Source organism: Lissotriton vulgaris, chromosome 2_1 (genome assembly GCF_964263255.1).
Source record: "Lissotriton vulgaris chromosome 2_1, aLisVul1.2, whole genome shotgun sequence".
Classification (NCBI taxonomy): Eukaryota; Metazoa; Chordata; class Amphibia; order Caudata; family Salamandridae; genus Lissotriton; species Lissotriton vulgaris.
The window spans coordinates 2043479750-2043504399 of record NC_141687.1 but is presented as its reverse complement, the minus strand read 5'-3'; the positions used below and the strand labels follow the sequence as shown (position 1 = coordinate 2043504399).

At 43.2% G+C, this 24650-nt stretch overlaps 1 protein-coding gene across 1 annotated transcript in view; it reads right to left on the bottom strand.

Moving 5' to 3' along the window:
• Positions 1-10564: 10564 nt before the first annotated feature.
• Positions 10565-24650, bottom strand: part of FBN1 (fibrillin 1) — a 622956-nt gene continuing 608870 nt past the window's right edge. Inside the window, exons 64-65 of the mRNA XM_086958277.1 lie at positions 12778-12949; positions 10565-11822 (exon numbers count right to left, since the gene is read on the bottom strand). Coding sequence (XP_086814403.1) covers positions 11433-11822; positions 12778-12949 — 562 coding nt within the window. The 3' untranslated portion in view covers positions 10565-11432. The remainder of the gene's footprint in view (positions 11823-12777; positions 12950-24650) is intronic.

The window sequence follows — 24650 nt, the reverse complement described above, 5'->3', positions numbered from 1 at the left end:
GACTTGGGGGACTGCTGGGTGGTAGGAAATATGTGGCTACCTGCAGATTCCAGGACTTTTCCTCACAATATTGCAAGGAACATGTGCTTTTTAGGCAAAATGTGAGATTTGCAGGTGATTTGGGGTAGAAAAAACCTGCTGAGAGCCACACAAGTCACCTCACCCTAGATTCCCCACCCTAGATTCCCCCGGGTGTATTGTTTTTAAAAATGTGCTAGTTTGGTAGGTTTTCCTGGGTGCCGGCTGAGCTGAGGCCCAAAATCCACAGCTACCCACATTGCAATAAAAATTTATTGTTTTTTAGTGGAAAAATGAGATGGGTCTATGTTGCATTTGGTGCCCTTTCGTGCTGCGGGCATATGGCCTCCCCACACAAGTGAGACACTGTTTTTTTGAGCTACTTGAGGGAATGCTGGGTGGTAGGAAATTTGTGGCTGTCTGCAGATTCCAGGACTTTTTCTCACAAGTTTGAGCTTTGAAGGGGATTCTGGGTAAAAACAAAACATGGTGTGAGCAACACAAGTTAACCCACCTTGGACTCCCCCAGGTGTCTATTTTATAAAAAAATGTGCTGGTTCGATAGGTTTTCCTAGGTGCCGGCTGAGCTGGGGCCCAAAATCCACAGCTAGCCACCTTGTAAAAAACATGCATTCTGTTGGGTGAAATATGATGCCTCCTATGTCACGTTATGAGGTGTTTTGTGTCACAGGTGCAATGCCCAGCCATATATGTGGGGTACGATTTTTATCGGGAGATGTGGGAATACAGAATAGTAGAACAATTGTTATAACCAATTTAATATCCCAACGTTTGTGCCCTTTAAATGTAAGCTAGTCTGTAACAAAGACATTTTATAAAATGCCCTCTGAAACACATGCATTTATGTGTATCCATAAATTCAAAGGAGTACATACAACCACTGCTTTTAAACTCAGTATCTGGTGTACATTTTCAGAAATACAGAATGAAATGCGGAGAGAGGAGGTAGGTTGAGAGAACAAAAATAGGAAAAAAGAGGTATCTCCCAGTAAAATGCCAAAACTGTGTTAAAAATTTAGTTTTTTCATTCAAGGCAGCCTGTTTCTGAAAGCTTGGAAGATGGTGATTTTAGCACTGCAAATCCTTTGTTAATGCATTTGCAGACAAAAAACACAGATGCTTTCTTCTGCAGCAGTTTTTTCCCATGTTTCCCAAAATGTAGCTGTATTTTGATTAATTTCTAAGCTCCCATTAAATCCTCTTACCCCGGGTACCTTTAGACTCCCTAGGATGTTGGTAAAAAAGACGCAAATTAGGCATCAATAGCTAATGTGGACAAAACGTTATGGATGCCTAAGCGCATGCTAACCCAAATAGCCAGAAAATGGCTCAGCACTGGGGAATAATAGGCGTGGCAGCAAACGGGTTAAAACAAAGCATTGTTTCCCACATTTAGAATATAGGGCTTTTAGTCAAAACCCATGGTTAGCTGTATGGCAACACTCATTTACCTCATATGGTTTCTATTTGTGTTACTGTTACTTTTTGACAACTTTCCAGCGCAACATAAGATTTTCACTGAAAATAAAAAGGTTTATCAATACTTTGTGCTTGTTTGCATCACCTATTGTAACTTTGCACTGATGTAAAGCCTTGATAAATCTGCCCTGTGGTCTGGAGGGAGGTCTGCAGAGCTACTATGAAAGGTAAATGTTCAAAAATACAGTTAATAATTTTTGAAACTGCATAATTTTGAATGCAATAGGAGTGCATGATTTTACATGCTACTTCCCTAGTAAATATTGAAATCAACAGTTCAGCGTAGAATTTGTGAAAGTATTTACCAAGTTTCAGGTCTGGCTTGACAGCATAGCTGTCAACAGATTTTATGTGATGAACCTTAAAAAAGGCTTTAACAAGCATTACAAGAAGTGGGGCTTGAGTTCTGCCTGTGTGTTGGTAGCCAGGAGCACATGCTTTGATTGGACAGAAGTTGTGTGCTTTCACAAAAAAAGTGTTTGGCCTCCATGCAGCTGTGATCATTTTATTTATTTATCCAGCTATCTGGGCCTGAACTTACAGGGGCATACACATGATATTGTAATGCTATTAAACTGTCTTGAATAACCAGGTAATTTATGATGCTTGTTTTTCTCTGGCAGCAGCACAGACTGAAGTAGCGCAGTCATCAACTTTAGACTTCAGAGTGCAGATTTGTGTTTGAGAGGCCAGGGCTACACTAATCTACATGGATATTTAGACCTGGTTGACAGTACACCTGTCTCCTGACCTTATTTGAGCAGCAAAAAAGAGCTTTCAGAGTCCTACTGAGAGAGGGTTTAGACTTCAACCACATGCTGGTTTCCCTTAGTGCTGGATTTGATTGGGCCGACTTTGTGTACTTCCACTAAAAATAATGCTTATACTGCACTTTTAGCTTGTGGCAAAGTTCATACTCGATACAGCAGGATTGAGTTGGTTATGGTGGCAAGCCAATGATCATTGCGATTGGCATGATGTGTTTATTAGGAAAGCCTATGATAAAGGCACCAAGCATGACATATTTATTGAGAAAAGCACATATTAAAGTCAATTGGCATGAAGGCATGGATTCATATTACTCTGTATTGAAGCCTACAGCTAGATTTCTTTTACATCGAATCTCACAGATTACCATAGTAAGCAATGGTTTTGGTGTTGGTCACCCACTGTGACAAACTATGGGTATATAAGGTTTACTCTTTGAAAACCATAGATAGGCCATCTTATGAGAGATAGTATCTTGCTTAGCCAACTTCAAATATCTCTGCCTTTCTAATTTCATGACTGTGTGTCTGAGGGTAGCCTTGTTGAACAATGTACCCAAAACTGAAGGCCTGATTTAGTTATAGTAACAAGCCATGTGCCTGTTTGGTGCACTAGAAGTGTTATGTCCAATGTCATTGGTCTAGCCTGCTTATTATGAAACATTATGCCAAAGGCAGTTGGTCTAGCTCATTAATTGTGAAAAGCATATCTTGAAGGCAGTAAGTCTTTAACAGTTGGTTACTATCACATTGTGTTACAACTATATACATGTATTTTGTTACATGTAACCTCACAGATTACTGTAGAGGCTATGGTATTGGCTTTACTACATACTCTGACAAACCTTGGGGGTTTTCACTGTGATTTTTCTTGTTAGGCTGTGTTGATAGGGGATGTATATTCTTTTGCAAGCTCTATTTTTCTGAATATATATAATTGTATATCCATATGCATGACGATTGCCAGTTTATGTGAACTTAAATAGGCTAGTGTTGGGTAAAGTCTACAGCCACTGTTAAAGGGTAAGGACTTCATTGGGTCATTGGAAATCTTTTTATTGTGAAAGGTTATGATAAAGCCAGTATGCCTGACCTACCTATTGTGAAAAGTATGTGTTAAAGATAATAGGCTTTTAAGGATGGATTAATATTACACTGTGCTAAAGCCTGTAGGCAGGTATTTTTCTGCATGGAGTTTCACAGATTACTGTAGTAGACAAGCATTTGGTATTAGTGATCCACCCCAAAAAAACTGTGAGGATAGAAGATATGCTGCATAACAATCCTTATTAGGCTGTTTTATGAGAGATAGTATTTTGATTTGCTAACTTTAATCTTGTACACATTTTTACTTTTATAACTGTATGCTGGATGGTTGCGATTTGGCTAGTTTATGCTCTGTACAATGGGCTTCAGTTGGTTTTGGTCACAAATCCAATGATGAAGGTTATAATCCTGCTTGTACATTATAAAATAAATTACGATGAAAGCAGTAGGCCTGAAATTATGTTAATGAAAAACACATGTTAAAGTCAATAGTCTTTTAAGGTTGGGTTGTTATCACTCTGAAATAGAGCCTACAGATTAGTTTTATGATAATGGAATCTTATAGATTACCTTCGTAGGCAAGGGTTTGAGGCTTGATTGGTGTGCAGGGAAATGTTATGTCTAATGCTATAGGTCTTCCCTCTTTGTTGTGAAAAGTTGATACAAAGGCAGTAGCCCTAACTTATTAATTGTGAGAAGCATATGGTAAAGCCAATAGGCATCGAACAGTGGATTGTTATCACACTATGGTCTTGATCATTTAAAAATCCTTCAATCAAAGTGTTTGCGACTAAAATAGGCTTGTACATCTGGCACTTAATGCTTAAAAGTGCCAGCTTATGCCTTCAATATGAATTTAGGTTACCAGGTAGATCAATGACATTCCTGTTAGAATCCAATTTTTTTCAAATGTGCATAAGTGTTCCAAGTTAAGGTGAAACGATTTTAAAAGTAAATGTAGAAAGGCAGATTTATTCAGTTTGGCAGCCATGTTGCCAGGTAATGCATAAACACTGATGTTTTAACTGATGGCCAGAGGTAACAGTGTGCGAGAACATGTATTGAAAATCCCCAAATACCTATGTATGTACAATTACATTTTTAGAGATATTAGTTTTTCTAGTATGAAAACTGTGCATTGTTTAACGTGCAGTTTAAATGTTAAATTTTGTAATGGATTTGGTTGTTCCTAGAAAAGTGTTAAATTTGATGAACAAGACATATTGGCATGAGAATTTGTACTGTCTCGTAGTTGATGCCCTTTTATTTTGCATCCTGAAATGCAGTCATTCAAGATTTGGAATACCTTTCCCTATGTTAAGAATATGGGAATATTCAGATACATATCATCCAATAATCTTAAGACATATGTGTCTAAAACATCAAACGGATTCCTTCATAGGGACTTAGGAAAACATATTTTATATATTTACTTCCCTGTATCCGGTAACAGTCTAGACTTAGTAGGGGCAGTGTAGGTCTGAGATGATTTTTATTTCTTTGTTTAAAACTTTTTTGGACTCCAGGTTCTACGCCATTCTTTCCTTTCCTGCTTGTTTTGCATCTTTCTTTTCTGTCAATATAAAATGTCTCTCATTGCTTCATTGATCTTGAATTGGATCGCTTATCTCTGTCGTTAGTTTGTTATGCTCTCCCAAGTCTACTGCCATTGACCTGGCGCTTTACATTCACTACAACACTTTCAGGCACCAAATGCTCTTAGATGTCTCTATTTTGATTGTATCGTTTTAAAACTATAAATGTATAAATAAGTAGTGCATCAGCAGGTAACTGGAATACATACAGACTACAAACTAAAAACCTTTTCTTCTCCTGATGCTTGAGCGGTGTAATGAAATGGGCCAACATCCTGATGCAAATAACAGACTAACACTATGACCACAGAAATATTTTCATTCAACAAAAATTGATCTATGAAAACTGAAATTTGGAAACCATTTATATATTTGTAAATTGCATTTTCTCCTATTGTTTTACATTATTGTTTCTACTGTTTAGAAAATAGATTGGTTTAAAGGATCTAGAGCCAGATGTACTAAAGTTTTTTGTGGGCACAAATGGGTTTTAGACCCGTATGCGACAACCCGTATGCGACCACAAAAAAACATGTGGTCCATGTACTAATCCTGTTTTGGGAAAATCTATTTACGACTCGGAAAATAGGATTTAGCGACTCGTTATTAGGAAGGGGCGTTCCAAGGGCGTCCCTTCCATATAGCGACTTCTGAAGCTATCTATGACTGTTTTGTGACCGCAATTGCAGTCGCAGAACGGCAAGGGGGCCCCTTCCTCTTGGTGAGTGGCTCGCAAAATATTTTTTTAGGGCAGGCAGTGGTCCCAGGGACCTGGGCCGGACTGGCTGTGGCGGGCTCCGGGCATTTCCCTGGTGGGCCGCCAGGGTGTAGGCCGGTTTTGGGCCCCTGTGGGGCCGTTTCAGTTACCGGGGGCCTGCAATATCGGCCCTGGTAACAAAATCGGATGAAACAGGGCCTTGTAAACAGCTTGGCCGCACCCCATCAGCCACTCCGGGGGGGGGGGGACGGCTGAGCAGTTTGCCAGGGCTGGGTTCGGTTCCCAGTACGGCCCTGCCAGGGACCACAGTCTGCTCTTAAAAAATGAAGCTGAAAAGTTTCATTTTTCTTTTTTAAAAGCAGCCCGTTTTCTTTTCAGGAAAACGGGTTGCGTTAAAAAAAACTGCTTTATTTAGCTGTCCCAGACATGGCAGTCTGCTGACCCCAGCAAGCCGCCATCCCTGGGAGAGCTAGCCATTCCCAATGGGGTCGCAAATTGCGCTTGCCTCATGAATATTGATGAGGCATGCAATTTGTGACCCCATTGGGAATCGCAAACAGTCTCTCAGACACTGTTGTGCATCCCAAATTGCAAGTCGCAAATTGTGAGTCGCAAATGCGACGCAATTTGCGAGTTGCAAATTAGTGGGTTGTTCATCTGGCCCCTAAATGCTAAAATCAATGATCACAATCACCTTCATGACATGTTTCCTGCCTATTTCGCCTCTATTCTTCTAGAAGAACCTTCTGTTAATGGAACTTAGGATAATCAAGATCACAGAGTAATTCTTCTCTAACACTTTGAGTATTTGTCATCATGTATACAAATGTCTTTGTGCCTCTTCTTTCCTCATTAGCGCTGTCACATCATATTATTTACTTAAAAAGCGTGCCTTGTCCCAGAAAAAAAGTATATCTGTCAGATAAAGATATATTTCTTTTTATACTTGGTTTTGTGCAAATAATTATAATTTATAAGGACAATTGGTGAGGAAAAATTTGTGCATGTGTTCAATTTCATTATTTTGACGGACTTGGTATAGGGTACGTAGCAAGTATTGTATTTTGTTTAGTTTCATAGTTTTTTGTCACTTTGCAGGAGTCAAATACACCTGTGTTGGGCATGATGATGTGACACTGTTTCCTTGGGGCACAGAGGTGTATTAGCATGTATTTGTTTATAATATGAGGTAAGGGTTCATTGACAAAGAGCATGTTTATTAGTGTTAGGATGAGGTTAAAAAAACTGCTTTATTTAAAAAGCAGTCTCAAACATGGTTAAAGATTTCAGTTCATTTGCATGATGAAATCATGCATATACACGTTTAGTCACTATATTGTGGATTTATGCCAATAGAGGGTAAATCACACTTGCAGAGGTGTGCGTCACACAATAACAGTATATGTGAATCTGTGAAGCTCATTGGGGATTGACGCGTTTCATTGTATTGCAGTTATCCCTGAAGAAGGGCAGATGTTGCCCGTTATGTGTTTGGAAGAAAAGCCATCATAGGGACTTGTTGAACTTGTAGTTAAAATATTGAAGGATGGATTTATTTGAACGAAATGAACTATGGATTTAACTTGAGGCAATAAAATGGTTTAAAAAACAGAAAAATATTGGAACTCAGCTGTTGGTGAATACATTTCATTGCTGTGCATCCTCGGTCGGGACCTGACGAGGTTCCAGTACATTTCTGTTTTTTAGGTCGGCCACAGAGCGATGTAATGGCCTGGAGACCTCATGTTATCAGTTCTTTAAAAAAAATATAAAAGTATACATAGAGTGGGTTTGTGTTACACGGGAAACATCATTTACAACGATGTCTTTTCCACGCTTGACGTTTTAAACGATCCACTTACCCCGCAAACGTCTCTTCAACGAGGGAGCCTTCAACGACCGTCTTGACCACGAAAAAACATTCAGCGTGGGTTGGGGGTAGACGTGGTATTCCGTCCAGTCGTGCTGGGGGGGCTGGGGGAGGGTTGGGAGGGGGGCTGGGGGGGCTGGGGGGGTCTCCCCCCCAAAAAATAACAAGCGAGCGAGCGAGTTAGATTAAAAAAAAAACGCTCTGTGGTATTGATGAAGAAAAAGGAATGACCCTCCCCCAAAGACGTGCGGTGTACGTAAAAAAAAACAGTCCTTTTTTTATTTTAGAAGACGTGTTTTGACGCTTGTTTCCATGGTAGATGGAAGTAAGGGGCTGCAGGAGAAAGACGTGCAGGTAAGACGTTTCTACCGTGGTACAATCCTTCGTTGTCAATTCCAGCGTGGTAAAGCCACTTGCGATGTAAAATTCGCGTGGTAATGCCATGCGTGGAACTTGTATTAGTTGAAAAATCATATATTCGTGTTACACCCTTTCAGGCATTGGTTTGCATGTGTTTTTCATGCTTTGCCATTACTGGGTTGCACTGTGTGTGAAGGCTGTCATATTCTGAGGATGGATGCAATAGTCTAATTTGGGATCCCATTAGGTATGGTAATATATTTTGAACAGTACAATAACAAATATTAGCCAGAAATCATCTTTCCGATATTCGCGTGCTGTAGACACTGCAGGGTGTTAAATCAAGACATGCTTCTAATATCAAGAATGTCACAACATGATGGAGTAAACATAACTTGTAGAACTAACAACATTTGTGGCAATTATTTTACAAAAGCGAGATTTTCTGCATGGTTTTTTTTTCTGGTAAAAGTGCCTGGCACTAGCAAAACACGTGTCAAAGTTTCTATTGCCATTTTGCATTTGTGTTCCTAAAAACTAAAAGAAAGCAGATGTACAATATGCATTTGTGAAGGAACGTGCGCGCATAGGCGTTCTGTAAAATGCACCAAAACTGGCATTGTGTCAAATAATTCGTATTCCTGCTAATATATAAACAGTATTGCTGTGGTTTCCATTGTTTAAGCCTTAAGAATGTGTTTTCTTTGGCACATTTCTAAATATTAACTTTTCTTTTGTGAATATGGCAACGCTTTTCCATTTTAACTTCACATCTTTTCCCAGCACCTCTCCCCGTCCATACCTATCTTGTCCTGCACCTTTGCCTGCATGCATTTTTCCCTACCCAAACCTCTGTAGCCTGCGCCCACCCTACATTATCACTATCTGCCCTTCTTCCTGCCCATAGCTCTGTCCGCCAGCACGCATCCTCACCTATCTTCCTCTCTTCCTCTCCTTTGATGCACTTTTCCTAGTGTTCACCCAGCCAGTTCCTGTCCCAGCCTGCCCCTGTTCATCTCCCTACCTTTCCCTGGCTGAACATCTTTCAGCTCGAACCTTTCCATTCCACTACCTCTCTCTGCCCACCTCACCTCCATGAGTCTGCACCTCTTCTCTGTACCTGTCCCTCCTAGTACCTTTAATGTCTATACAGCTACTTGCACCTCTCCCAGCCTGTGCTCGGCATGAGCCTCTCCAGGACCTCTACCTGCTTGAACCCTTTCCTCCCTGCCTCTTTGCCTGCGTGTACTTCCCTCTGCCAGCACCTGTCTCATGCGGCACTCAGCCTGATCCTAGCTCTTTCTGCACCTCTAATCTTCATACCTTTCCTTGGCTGCACATTTCACTTGACCTCTTCCTGCCTACAACTCTTCTCCCTTCATTCTCTTCTTGCTAGTGCCTCTCTCAGTCTTTACCTCTCCTGGCCTGTACTCCTTCCTGCCTACACCTGTTCTTGCCTCCACCTCTCGCTCACTATACGTCTCCCATTCTGTAGCCAGGGCCGTTTTAACAGCATTTTAGGCCCCCGGGCAGAGCAGGGCACTGGGCCCTGCCTACACAGCCACTCACAGGAATAAACATGTTTAACGGAAGATTAGTGTTAAATTCTGGTCTGCATGGGGCCCCTATCAGCTGCTGACCATGCAGGTTAGGATGGTGAGGCCAAGGGGGTCTCGACATGCGATGACGTGGGAAAATTATTTACTTATTTATTTTCCCCTCCTCCTTGTCCGTTGCAATCCCCCCCACCCGGCTCATACCTGCAGGTGCCGCGACTGGCCTGTATGCTCGTGGGGCCCCCAGGCAGCTGCCCAGCGTGACCATGCATCAAGACAGCACTGTCTGTAGCCCTCTCAAAGCCAATGCTTCTCACGGTCTGCACACCGACTACACCTCCTCCAACGCATACCTTTTCCAGCCACAACTCTACCTGTCCACATCAGTCCCTGTTAGCCCCTCTCCCAACCTGCATATCACCCTGCCCGCAACTCTCCCGGACACTACCTCTCTCAACTGCAGTTCTTCCTGGCCATGCCACTCCCTCCTCGCACCTCTTCTACTCCACGCACCCCTAATGCCTGTACCACTCCCTGCACGTCTTTCTCTCATCTGAGATCTCTCAAAGCCTACACCTTCCCTTCCTTGCACCTCTCCTAGACTGAACACTCCGTGCTCGTAATTCCCCATGGTTGCGCCTATAGCTGCCCGTACCCCCGTTGCCCGTCCCTTCCATGTCTGCACACATACATTATTTAGGCCTCAGCACCAGTAAAGTCAATTGGGCTGACTTATCACTGAAAATTTAAGCCAGGCCTATTGGCTAGGCCTATGCTTATTCTACATAAAGCAATACACATTTAAGAACCAAAAATAGAAATCTAGAATAATGGCAAGAGATTTAAGTCAACAAAAAGCTTTGGGTAATTATAAAGACACTTTCAGAACTAGATTTTTCTCAAGAACTCTGACTGAATGCAAAACCTGACTTGCTTTGCTAAATGTTTATTTTCAAGGTAAGACAACTTTCACTACTTCGACTTTATTTATTGTCCTCTCCAGACTTCATCCTCCTAAAGAAAAGTAACCAAAGGAAAAAATGTTTACACTAAAGTAATTCACTTCGTTTTTCTAATCTATAAACACTATGCCCATTGAGTTCGGTCTTATGCACAAAAATAAAAAGAAGAGGTTAAAAGAAAAACACTGTTTTATTGTGACTTTTATGACATGAAAACCTTTGTATGAGCAATAGGGTGGTGTTGATAAGTGATACATATGGAATGACTCCTGGCACTGATTACTGTCGGAATGTTGACAGGGGTCCTGGTTCCTTTTGACCTCTGTTTGATGGTTCAATCAGGTTTGTGTATACAGTTAAAACGATGTAGGTTCTATAAGCACCATTTCAAACCCTCAAATAAGGGTTTTAATCTAGTTTACAAATGCTTCAATGATAAAAAAGCATGGTTACAGTACACAGACTTAATTTACATAAAATATATGTATAACTGAATTAGGCTACTGAGCTAACGATGGTTGGTTGTAAATTAATGAAGTATTAAGACTGAGTAATTGAACTTTGACATCTAAGTTGTGTAAATATTACAGTGCATTCATAAAACTAGTTTTGGAAAATTATTAGCACCAACAGATATGATAACTCTTTGATTTGATTATGTGGTAGTTGGCAAAGCAGTTTAGGAATTAAAGTTACAGAGCAGTGCATAAACTGAGAGCACATTATTGCACCTCTGCCGAAAGGATGAAATGATTCAGCATCAATGGCCAACTCCCAATGAGCAAGTCCCGTTTCAAGATTCAACACATCATGGTACAACATATCAAGGTAGGTTGGCCAAACAAGCAGGGAGCTTGAGAAAGTGGTTGTTCTGAGCTGTGGTGTACATCCTGTACCTTGATTACCTGATATTATAAAAGTGCTAGTTCATTGAAGCCTATGAGGATTTGTACCAATGATATGACGAACCTGCGCGGGAGAAATGTCGAGTCCAACCTGTCAATCTTTGGTTTGAAATGTTTGGTCTCTAGTAGGTGAATTAATGAAGGAAGATTTGGATTTTCATTTTCAAGATATCCCCTATCTCACCACTGAGGTAGTCTTTGTCATGTTTGTCTTCGAGTAAGATAAGTTCTTTTTGTTTGTAGAGGGGCACGCTGATAATGTGCAATGAATAGGCCCCAGACACAGGTTTTTTCTTCGTCAGATGAAGATAACTTATTCCATCTTTTTTGTTAATTTTGAAGAAGCCATCCTCATTCCCTGAGTCAATGATGTACCGGTTGTGGTTTGTCAGGGTTGTTAAAGCCGGGGTGAGTTCCAGGATGCGATCTTTGTTGCTGAGGTTGGTCACGTTGAAGGTGAAGGCAACTGTTTTTTCGATGTCCCAGCTTGCAAAATTGACTGGAGGCTCCAACTGTAGCTCATCCTACAAAAAATACAAAAAATAAATACTTTGACATTGACCAACACGCTCTAAGCTCTTTGCACGAATACGAAACATGCAGGCATAAACAAAAGGCACAAACCATGGAATATCCCATCAGTCACTGAATGAATCAAGTAATCAATCAATTCATTATTATCAAATGAATTGCACTAAATCAAGATAGCACTTTGTGTGTGTCTTTATGTTTGGTGTAGGATGAACACGTTTGATTAGAACATTGGAATGTAGGGAGCTCCATTGAAAACAATGTTGTGCCCTGGGCTCCCTATGGCCGGTAGAAGCCCGGAGCTCCAACAATCCAATGTTTGTTCACAGCTCTTACTGTGAACAAAAAGACTCACAGAGCCAGAGGGGATTTCAACTTCCTCTGGCTCCATAAGGCCTATGTTTCACTAATTGGAACATTCTACCCGCTAGGGGCAGAATGTTCTAATAGCTTTGAAACTCTCCGTAGCGGGCTCTATGGGCCATTAAAGGCCCACTCCATTGCTAAACGCTGGAGCGGGCCTTAAATGGCCAGTACAGCCCGCTACGGTGAGCTCTAAGGCAATAACATGTCCTTAGAATGTTTATCATGAGGTTAATTTAATTGAAGCATAAAATCTCTTTGCAATTGCCCAATAACTTATTTGCTCAATTTAAAAAAAAATCCCTAAATAAATGCACCTTACCTCTCGGGTTATATAATGTGCTTTATACAACCATTATGAGTATAAACGTAGTGGGTAAGGTAAATGATTACAAGAAGCACAAAAAGAGGACTCTTTGAGCACACAGACTAGTCCAGGGTGAAACCGTTGTTCTGCATAAAAAGTGCTATTTTGTCCCACCCTTTTCCACTCCCGTAGATGGAACATGGAAACAACACCATCTGTGCTTCAGAATTATTTTGAAGCAAATATTCCAAAATAAGTAACTATGATCCATAAGGTACCTGTGCGTCATTTGAACCAGTCTCATTGGTACTCCTCCGATGCCTGCCCCTCTTAGGGTAACCATTGATCTTGCATTCGTAGCAGGCTTCTGGAGAGAGCGCGTTCTCATCATCCTCCTCAGTGTCTGGCTGGTCTTGGCTTCTGCCCAGTCCTGCTCCAGACAAACAGTGTCTGTTCCCAAAAACACAAAGAGAAGTAGAAATCATCAAAAGCTTACAGGCATTTTAGAAAAAAACAGCACAAGGTGGATTACTGAAACAGTGTCAGCAGAGGTAACAATGGCCTTTTTTTTTTAAACAAAGCAAGGAACCTATTGATAATACAAATATAGGTATAAGCTTTTGGGACATCACAGGGCCCTACCCCCAAAAACCTGAGAAGAGCTGTTGAAAACCTTGAAATATGTCCAAAACATCAATATGTAACTTGCATTGCTTTAATTAAAGTTATCGCTATCTTTCCAGACTATCTTATCAACCATTTTTTGTCCTAAACCAACACAACATTTGAAACTTTCTTTATCTAACTATGGTATTATAAATTAACTTGACTTATGGCCAATCATGGCCGGTGCAGGTAAGCGTGGTGGGGCGGTGGAGCAGGCGGGGCCGAAGGGGGGGGGGGGGGTCGACAGACGACAGAATATGTTTTATTTATTTATTTAATTGTACCTATTCTGTCGTCTGTCGACTTCACACCTTCTACCCTGCACCACCGCCCCCACCGCGCTTACCTGCACCTGCCTGCACTGCTTGTGGCCCTTAACAGAGAGAACACATTTTGTTTCCACAACAAACATTTTCAGCGGATCAATATTACTAAATGGTTATTTTTTGCTTCTGCGTTTTCCCTTAATAATGGTCCAGTACATGACGTTTCAAATAAAGCACAAGTCAGTCTAAGGAGCAGCTTTAACATCCAGGATAACATCTCACCAGTGCTCTGCAGCTTTGACTTGGTCTTGGCTATGCTTTGCTCCCCTGTTGTGACACAAGGCTGTCCTACAATGTAATACCCCAGTGTATGCCACCCCAAAGACAGTGTCCGGTTCTAACACATGAGGTTAATTGCTCCTTGAGCTAGCCACTTCTCGTAATGGCAAGTAAATTTCTAGATGTGGCATTTAGTCTGTGCCTTTAGTAACAAACTCTGGCATAGTTCTAAAATATTGCATTTTATTCTATTATTTAAAATTTTGCGTAGCATTTTGGGAAGTGGAGTGGTGACACAGAAGGAGGAATAAAGAAATTATACCAGAAATAAAGACTGTGAATCAGTAGAGAGGCAGTCCAAAGATTTGTCAAAAGAAGGGTATATAAAGTGATTTCTTGAAAAAGCTGACTTTTATATGTAGACATAAAGGATGACATTTCCAAAGGAGAGGGCCCTGAGAATAAAATGATTTATTATTTATTTATTTATTTGTGGCTTTGTATAGCATGGACAAGGCCCTTGGTGTCAGCGTGCTTTACATAAGTTGAAAAATCCATGCCAGAAAAAACCCAAATGAATAGAAATTTAATTTAATTTAAGTTACTGTTAAACGATAAATATTCTATTTGGATTTACACATTAAAACCACATTACATGAGAGCATCTTGCATGGATTGTAGAATTAAATTAACTACTAAACAAAACATGAAGCAGAAGTATTGCTAGTAATTGCATAGTACACCAGGTTTACAATTGAGTATGGGTAGAAAGCATACTGATAGAATCCCAGTAGGGGACAGCTAGGTACTGATCTATAATCTGCCATATCTTGCAGAATGACTGAAAAGACGGATTGTGGTAGCCGATTTTGGGAAACTGGGGGATTCGATGGGCAGCATGCAAGGTTTAGTTAATTCAAGAAGACACTGACGGGGCCATTCACAAAGGTAGGTTACACTTGTGTGTGATTTACATATGTAAATGTACTGTTACACTTTGTAGTAACAACCCTACTTTTGGCTATTCACAAAATCTGAGTGTAAAGTTCCTAAAAAATTTAGACTTGCACATCTTCAATCCCTGAAAACAGTGTGGAACCTAACTAACAAGTGTAAGTTACTACAAAAAAAAATTGTAGCAAGTTTAGTACCCTCCCAATAGAAAATAATGGTGGCGGGTTTTTAAATGTAAATCCCATAGGGAATTTTTTTTAATTTTATCATTGTAAATACTGAAAAATATAAATACATAGAATTTTATGATAAAAATAGTTGTAGATATTTGTAATTTAATTATAAAATATTTGTTTAACTGTATTTAAAATGAAATGTATGAATTAATGTAACAAAGTTTGTTAAACATAAGTAAATTAATCTAATATATGTACATTGCTTTACATGAATTATATACATCACTCTTATTTATGGAGAATAAAATATTTTTTTTCCTTTAGCTGGGAATTTATTTTTTAATTTAAACTTGCTAAAAATTTACTCAATTAAATATATTTATTAAGCATTTGGATTTCTAAGGAGGTCCACTGAAAACGTACATGGGTAGTCATAGCATAAACTCAGCAACCGTTAAAACAATACTTCAATAAAACCATTCCACCTACACCATTACCTCAATTTATACAAAGTTAATCATAAAAAGACATAATAGATTTCCAAAATCACCACTAGGATAATATTCAAACATCAATAAAGCCCTACAATATAGGAGAGCTAAAATAATCACTCCATGATGGATTTTATAACATGTACAAAAAGATAGATTAACATTAATAAACAGTTTCATCTAATGGCATATTGTAGAATAAAATACTTCATATAGCAACAATAATAAAAAATCATTAAATAAAGTGCATCTTACAACGTCAATAGGGTAGCAGCAATTAAACAATTATCTCCTATAGTAGAACAATAAAGAACCAGGTCCTGTTAAGTATGAGTACAATTAGGAAAGAAATCCTATTATAGCAGCATCATATATTTATATCTAAAGTGCATCAAAAAGCAGCAAATATATTTCCCTTAAGACTTTTTTATGATGGGAAAAGGGACCTAGTTAGTGCAAACAGCAGAGAATTAGCAACAGACATATATTTATAATTTTCCAAAAATGAAAAAACACGATCACAAACTAATAAGTCTTATAGCCAACCATACTTGGGGTCTAATACTACCATTTAAAATATATCCATAAACTCTCTAAAAAAGTTTAAAAGTTTAGTGCATACTATTTCATTTTTCGGACAAAGCAGAAATTCTCTAGCTGATGTAACATTTTTAATGCTATTCTGGATAAACATAGGAAGTAGCCACCTAAGTCGGAATGTGATCATACAAACAAGACATGATCGAGATTCTGAGTAGCCTGATTACAAAAGTTACAGTTTTTTCCACCTTCCCTATTATGTGACCAATTTCCGATTAAATCATTTGAGGGTAAAATGTTCAGGCGGTAAAGAGTAATCCATCTACGAATACCGTGGATTAAATTCCATGAGAGATATTTCTGAGAAACTCTCGGGGAAGCATTCTTAACTATTGTTTCCAGTCTGAGTCTCATTCTGCAAATACTAATATCTCTGTGGTAACTAATTAAGCCACTAGAAATCTTTAAAAAGTAAAAAAAATATATATATTTTTTAACATTAAAGTAAATGTATTTATGTTGCTAACTATTTAAATTATTTAATTTAAGTTAACACCACTTCCTATTGGGTTTTATTTTAAGTCTACTATCTCCAATACTTTCTATGGGAGGGTGTTGCAGTATCAGTGGTTAGCCAAGCGTGGTGCTGTACTTGCTCAAGCTCTGAGCTGCAGCACTTTACTACCGTTTTGGGTCCTTTTTTGGGAGTCGTACCTTTAGAAGTACATTTTGGGAATAGAAATTAGCTTACTTGTTTCTGTGCCGGTAGACGCCTATCTAAACCTTAAACCCCTCCCTGACTCTCTCTTAACCCCCTCCTTACTCCTCCCTGTTCCCCTCCTAACGTATTATCCATGTTCTAAACACTGTCCTCTGTACCTCCTAAATTTACCACTAAAATATCAAATTAGGTGAGGAGAGACTCCACACTGAGGGCAGAGATCTCTGAACAGAAAAAGTTGCAATGGATTAAACTCCGCATGTAGGAGTATGAATAGTATTTTGTAGTACTACAAACCGTGCTACAAAAAGCAGTTTGTGACTAGGCCCCTGAAAGCCTTCTTGCTTAACCAAAGAGTCGCAAACTGGTGCTCAAACATGCACTTTGAATCTGTTCGCTCTCAGCGAGCTCAGTCACCTATGCATACATGCAGATATGCACACATATGCATGCATGCGATTTGTTGTCTATTGGACACAGATGTATTTTCATGGCATTTTGCATATGGCACATTTTAGGTACATCTGAAATTTAAAAAAAGAGCTTCTATTACCTTTCTTTGAATAGCCTTTTTAAAAGGTATTCTTCCTTCAAGAATTTGATGTTTTAATAGTAGAATTTTGATATAAAATCATAACAGTTAGTCTGAATATGTAAAGTTCTCTTTGTGTTTTATCTAATCAGTGCAAAGTAAATCTGTACAATTTGGTTGACCTAGATACAGACTCCTTCAAATAACACATTTCTTTACTCTATAAAGATGTTGTTGATGTAAGGCTACGATATGTAATTTCCAAGGATGCCTGTGTTTTAAGAAGGATTGTTTTTCTGCAGTAAGGGGCACCCTATTGAACAAAAACATTCCGCTGATGCATTTTCTTTCTTTCTATGTTTGCTGCTGAGAGCACCACACACAGAAAGAGGAATAAAAACGAGGTGAAATACACATATTTCTCCTTCTTACGCCTCACCTGTGGAGGTGTAGCCGTTTTGGTGTATTTCCAGGTCTACCACTTGTGGTAAATCTAGGAATGCATTAAAATCCATGTGTGTTGCATGGGAACACCCATGCACCACCTAAAGAATGGCTTCCTGAGGCAGAGTAATGCAATACAGCAATTTGAACTGCATTGCTTTACTTTGTGTTTATAAAGCCACTCAGGCCCACGAAAGGTGGCCTTGCACAGCTTGATAAATCGCACTAAAGAATTGCGTTGCACATGCACCCCATTGCATGGTGCAAAAGCAACACAACCCTTTAATAAATATGGCCCCTAGGGTCTTGCTAGACCAAGCAATGTTTAACAGGTGGGTATCACTTAAGTAGAGAGTCTCATATAGAGAGTTACTTGCATACATCAATCAATCAATCAGTGACACTTATAAAGCGCGCTACATACCCGTAGGGTCTCAAGGCGCTGGGGGGGAGGTGGGGGGGGGGGAGCCGCTACTGCTCGAACAGCCAGGTCTTCAGCTTCTTCCTGAAGGAGAGGTGGTCTTGGGTCAGGCGCAGGTCGGTCGGGAGGGAGTTCCAGGTCTTGGCGGCCAGGTAGGAGAAGGACCTTCCTCCTGTAGTCGCTCTTCGGATGCGGGGGACGGCGGCGAGGGCGTGGTTGGCTGATCGGAGGTGGCGTTTGGGAGCGTAGAAGTTGACTCGGCTGTTGAGGTAGCTCGGGCCTTGGTCGTGTAGGGCTTTGTGTGCGTGGGTGAGGAGGCGGAAGGTGATTCTTTTGTTGACGGGGAGCCAGTGAAGGTCTCTCAGATGTCCGGAGATGTGGCTGGTTCGTGGGATGTCGAGGATGAGTCTGGCTGAGGCGTTCTGGATCCGCTGGAGTCTCTTCTGGAGCTTGGCGGTGGTACCGGCGTAGAGGGCGTTGCCGTAGTCCAGTCGGCTGGTGACGAGGGCCTGGGTGACGGTCTTCCTGGTCTCGGTGGGGATCCACCAGAAGATCTTCCGTAGCATGCGTAGGATGTTGAAGCATGCCGAGGAGACGTTGTTGACTTGCCTGGTCATGGAGAGGGAGGAGTCCAGGATGAAGCCCAGGTTGCGTGCATGGTCTGTCGGTTTGGGTGCGGTGCCCAGGGCGGGAGGCCACCAGGAGTCGTCCCAGGCGGAGGGAGAGGAGCCCAGGATGAGGACCTCCGTGTTGTCCGAGTTCAGTTTCAGGCGGCTGGTCGTCATCCACTCGGCTACCTCTTTCATCCCTTCGTGCAGGTTGGCTCTAGCGGCGGCGGGGTCGTTGGTCAGGGAGAGGATCAGCTGGGTGTCGTCGGCGAAGGAGATTATGCTGAGGTTGTGTTTGCGTACGATGGCCGCGAGGGGGCTCATGTAGACGTTGAAGAGGGTGGGGCTCAGAGATGATCCTTGGGGGACGCCGCAGATGACTTCGGTGGCCTCTGACTTGTACGGTGGTAGGCGAACTCTCTGTGTTCTCCCGTCGAGGAAGGAGATGATCCATTCCAGCGCCTTGTCCTGGATTCCGACGTTGCTGAGGCGCCGTACTAGGGTGCGGTGGCAGACCGTGTCGAATGCCGCGGAGAGGTCTAGGAGGATGAGGGCCGCTGTTTCTCCGTTGTCCATCAGGGCTCGGATGTCATCGGTGGCGGCGATGAGGGCGGTCTCGGTGCTGTGGTTGGCTCGGAAGCCGGACTGTGAGGGGTCGAGGGATCCGTTCGTCTCGAGGAAAGCGGCCATCTGCTTGTTGACGGTCTTCTCAATGACTTTGGCTGGAAACGGGAGGAGCGAGATGGGGCGGTAATTCTTGAGGTCGGTGGGGTCCGCTGTTGGTTTCTTGAGTAGAGCGCTGAGTTCGGCGTGTTTCCAGCTCTCGGGGAAGATGGTGGTGTCGAAGGATGTGTTGATGATGTCTCGCAGGTGGGGTGCGATGACAGCGTCGGCCTTGTTGAAGACGTGGTGAGGGCAGGGGTCGGTCGGTGATCCGGAGTGGATGGAGTTCATCGTGCGGATGGTGTCTTCGGTGCTGATCGGGGTCCAGGCGTGGAGGGTGGTGGTGGGGGGTGGTTGTTCGGTCATGGTGTGCGTTGGTTGGTTGTTGAAGCTGTTGTGTATGTCCGCGATCTTGTTGTGGAAGTATGAAGCCAGGGAGTTGCAGAGGTCTTGCGATGGGGTGATGTCGTTGTTTCCTGCGCTGGGGTTGGAAAGTTCTTTCACGATGTTGAAGAGTTCCTTGCAGTTGTGTGCGTTGTTGTCCAGCCGGTCCTTGAATGCTGTTTTCTTGGCGGCGCGGATCAGCTGGTGGTGTTTCCGGGTGGCAAGTTTGAAGGAGGTCCTGTTGTCCGGTGTCGGTTCCCTTCTCCAGACTTTCTCGAGGGCTCGGCAGTTCTTCTTGGAGCTCTTGAGTTCGTCGGTGAACCATGGGGCTTTCTTGCTGCCGGGTCTGCTGGGCGGGGTCCTCAGTGGGGCGAGTTCGTCCGCGCAGTTGCTGATCCACTTCGTGAGGTTGTCGGCGGCCTGGCTGGGGTTCGCTGAGCTGGCAGGAGGGTGCTGGCTCAGGGAGGTGGCGAGCTGGTCTGCTGTGATCTTGTTCCAGCTTCTGCGGGCGGCCTGTTGCTGGTGGTGGTGGGACGTTGTTTTCTTGAAGGTGAAGTGGACGCAGCTGTGGTCCGTCCATTGAAGCTCTGTGGCGTGGCTGAAGTCGATGTCCTTGCTGGATGAGAAGACAGCGTCGAGTGTGTGTCCGGCGAGGTGGGTGGGGGTGGACACCAGTTGCTTGAGTCCTAGGTTGGCGAGGTTGTCGAGCAGGGTGCTGGTGTTGCGGTCGTTGTTGTTCTCCAGATGGAAGTTGAGGTCTCCCAGGAGGATGTAGTCAGCGGAGGGGAGGGCATGTGGGCTGACGAAGTCGGCGATGTGCTCGCTGAATTGTGTGCGTGGTCCAGGGGGTCGGTAGATCAGGGTGCCTCTGAGGGTGGTGTTCGGGTTGGTGTGGATCTGGAAATGCAGGTGTTCGGCGGTGGTCAGGGAGTTGTCGGTGCTGGTCGTGAGACGGATGGTGCTCCTGTGGATGATGGCGATGCCTCCTCCCATCTGGTTGGCGTTTCGGTCCCTTCGGACGATCTTGTAGCCCTCTGGGATGGCGATGGCGATGTCGGGAGCTGAAGAGGCGTTCATCCAGTTCTCCGTGAGGAAGGCAACGTCTGGAGCTGTGGTGTCGAGGAGGTTCCAGAGTTCGATGGCATGTCTGTGGACGGAGCGGGTGTTGAGCAGGATGCACTTGAGGTGGGTGCTGCTGGTGTTCGGCTTGGTGGGTGCTGGTGCGAGGCAGGTCCGGATGCAGGTGAACTTGCAGGCGTGGCAGCTGAAGGGTCCGTGGGTACGTCGTGGAGAGGCTTGATGGCATTCTGGGAGTCGGCCGGTGTTGAGAGCGGTGAGGGTGGCGGCGGAGTACGTCAGGCGGGTCGGTCGGGGTCTTCGTGGGCCAGGGGTCCTGGCACTGGGCGCGGTCCAGGCGCGGACGGGCGTAGACGGGCTTACCTTTGGCGCGCCTTCGGCGCACAATCGGCACGCCCGCTGCGCGTGACCGCTGCGCGTTCGCACGGTCGCCATTTAAGGCGAAGTGTGCGGGTGGGCGGAGCAGCTGGGAGGCGGGAGCGGGGAGGGTACAGAATAGAAAAAGGGGCGGGGAAAAGCGGCGGTGGCAGGAAGGGAGGGCGGAGGGCGGCGAGGTAGGCGGACAACAAGGAAGGAAACCACAACACGGGGGGAAATAAAAATTAAACAGAACGGGCACAAATTCTCGACAAAACAAGGATAAAACCAAAGTTATACAAAACAGGCACAAATGTTAGACAAAACAAGGGCAAAAACAACCGCAGCGGCGCCAGCCGGCAATCGGCAAAACGAGGCAGCAGCGAGGCAGAGGGCAGGCAAGGGGCACACGCAGCAGCTGGTGGCCGTGCGGCGCGGGGGTGTCCCACAAGTGGGTCACACTCACCTGCGTCGCACGGTCGCCATTTAAGGCCAAGTGCGCGGGTGGGCGGAGCAGCTGGGAGGCGGGAGCGGGGAGGGTACAGAATAGAAAAAGGGGCGGGGAAAAGCGGCGGTGGCGGGAAGGGGATGCAATGTGTCTTACGTATTCACAAACATGAATGGAGTGAATTTCATGGAGTAAGATTCTCACACAAGCAGAACGCCTAACAATGACACCAAGAAGAACTACCAGGTTAATAATTAAAACAGCCTAGTGTGAATTCCCAATCATTTTGGTTTCTCCATTATTTGTCATGCTGGAACCTATGTTTTTGGCTCAGTACACTTGTGCTTCTGTAAAATGTCAAAGTCATTGTATCTTTGTGCAGTCCAGTCTGGTAAAATGTGTGTGACCTGATGCCAGTAAGGCCTACTGGTCAGCACAGGAGATACCAATTTGATTAGAATACATCTTTTACATGTTGCTAGCATGTGGCCCAACAGTCCCTGTCAAAGACTGCAAAGACCTAGGGTAAACGCTTATGTAGGCTCAATTTGATTACATGGTCTTATCTCCTTCAGCAGAGTCTACAAGCCCGTCCAGTTTCCAGATAATCCACAAGACGTCTTCAACACAATTCAGTCCTTGCACTGAGCTTCACCTAACAAAACATAGATTGTCCACCCTGGAGCTTAGGTCTTCAAGATTATGTTGTCACTTCAGGCTCATTTAGAGGGAGGCAAAAGAGGAGCATCTACTATAAATTAGCAGATGCTACAGCGGCCACCCTGCTTGATCCCTGCTTCCAAATGGATCTCTTTGTTTCCAACATCACAGGCTCAGCTGGCTCCATCATCAGACATCGTCTGCTGCAGTTCATCATTCACAGGACTACCATATTAACAGTGTTGAAAGACCCACCAAAGTGAGGGGATGCCTCTGGTGCTATTTATTTCTGTTCACCACTGAAATGGTAAACAGGATAAACAGGACAAAGCAACAGCCACCAATCAATAATGAAAAATCACATAAAAAATGAAAAATCAACAGCTAGAACCACATATACTGCGTTTTTGCTGTACTAAAACACTACCTACTTTGAAGGTTTATTTCTGTAAAATATTGAATGGACTTGGCAATCCAGCCAGCATTTCATTCTTGCTGAAAATAACATTCTCTGATGAGACTGTGGTGTACTGTCAATCAGACCAGCCAATTTGCCACCAAGGAACTGGCAGAGGTAGGGCCTCTCGAATGCCCCCTGCCTCCTGCCCTTGACTGCAAACATCATGGGATGGGAGAACTGTTAGAATTGATCGGTTCTCCTGTCCTAACACACTTGCAGTAGCTTTCGCCATTTTGAGCAGGGTAGCTGCAGGGTGTCCACGATAGCGCCAGCAGTCAGTCTATGGTGACAACCATCACCCACAGAGTTGCTGCTTTTCATGCATTGGGTGACGCACCATGTTTAGGGTAGCCCTGCGATATCGCAAACATAGGTATGATGGAAACCGTGACACACACAAATATGTAAAATAATTGATATCACACATACTGGCAGGAAGAGTAAAAAATATTATAAGCCATTCTAGAGCCAGAATGACAAAATGAGCATGATCACACATAAGCAGGATAAAGCCTCTCACACATAGGTAGGGGACACCAGAAAGGTCGGCCATTATAACAACAAGATTGGTATGGCGTGCACCCCAGTACCTGCACAGCCTACCGATGGACTGCTGCAGTCCATGCTGTGCAGGTATTGGGGTGCATGCACACAGGGGGACGCAACATGTGCCCCCTTGCATGCACCCAAGGGCCCTGAGGCAACAGGGGGCTAAATGCACCCCATGATCCTGAAGCAACAGGGGGGCCTGTGGAACCCCCTATGTTTCCTCTCAGCCACGGTTTTCATGGAAAAGAAACAGTTATGAAAACCATGGAAGAGTGGATGCTTGACAGGATGCTTGACAGGACTGCGGTGGTCCCACCAAGCATATTCCAGCCTCAAGACCACAGCGCCACGGCCAGAGATCACTGATCTCTGGCAGTTGCGGCAGTGCAATGGCCGTTTGACAGCCCTAATTGTAAAAGGGTGGTCGGACTGCCGGTGCGGCGGTGGCTGGACAATCACCACCGTGATTGGTCCGTGGAATGCCAGACTCATAATCAGCCCCTATGTGTGGAAAGATAGCTTGTGCTGACTAACCTTTACCAATGTTTTTAAAATGTACCAGTTACAGGACAACGTTAAGATCATTCATTATACAGGATCCTGCTTCAAATTTACTCACGCACGCCCGTCCCACACGCACACACACACACACATACACACACAGGCCGTGTCCTACTTAGAAGAGCTGTATAATATCTTTTTAAATGCATAATCATTGTTTTTTATTCAGACATCACATGCTGATGCTCTCTTCACATGTCGTACACCTTTTTGTATGCAACTGTTGTCTTAAACTAACAATCAAGCTTTTTTATGTTCTTACTGTCAGACACTTTGCACGGTCAACATTTTAAAATCTGAAAAGATGGGAATTCCGTCATTATTTTTTATTATAGTAAAATGCACTGATCCAGCGCCCTCTAAACTGAACCATTTACCAATAACCTTTAAAAAAAGTTGCTGTTAGTGGAAACCTAAATCCCCCAGTGAAGTTTTCTTCAGTCCTTATTAAAACATAATTAATGCAACTGATCAAATGTGCTTTACAATGCACACCTTCACCAACCCATCCCTTTTTCTTCTATCTTTATGATCAAACCTGAAGTGACCATCCATATACCTTCTCACTCATCCATATTTCCAAAAAGAACTCAACCACCGTAAAAAAACGGAGTCAATATTCTTGTTATTTTATGTGGCTTCATACATTGAATAGCATGGGAGATAGGAGCAGGTTGGGGCCCCATGTAAAGGATGACGGAGCCCTCTTGACGGGTGTTAGAGTGGGGAATTTGTAATTATGGATGGAAAGAGCACAACTGGATATGAAGAGTTTGGCTGTGAAGAAGTGGTCAGAAATAAAACATTTGAAGGTGCATACAGGTGGGTATTTGTGTGATAAAAGGGAACAAAGTGTGTGGGGTAGAAACGCAGGCTGAACATATTCGGAAGATA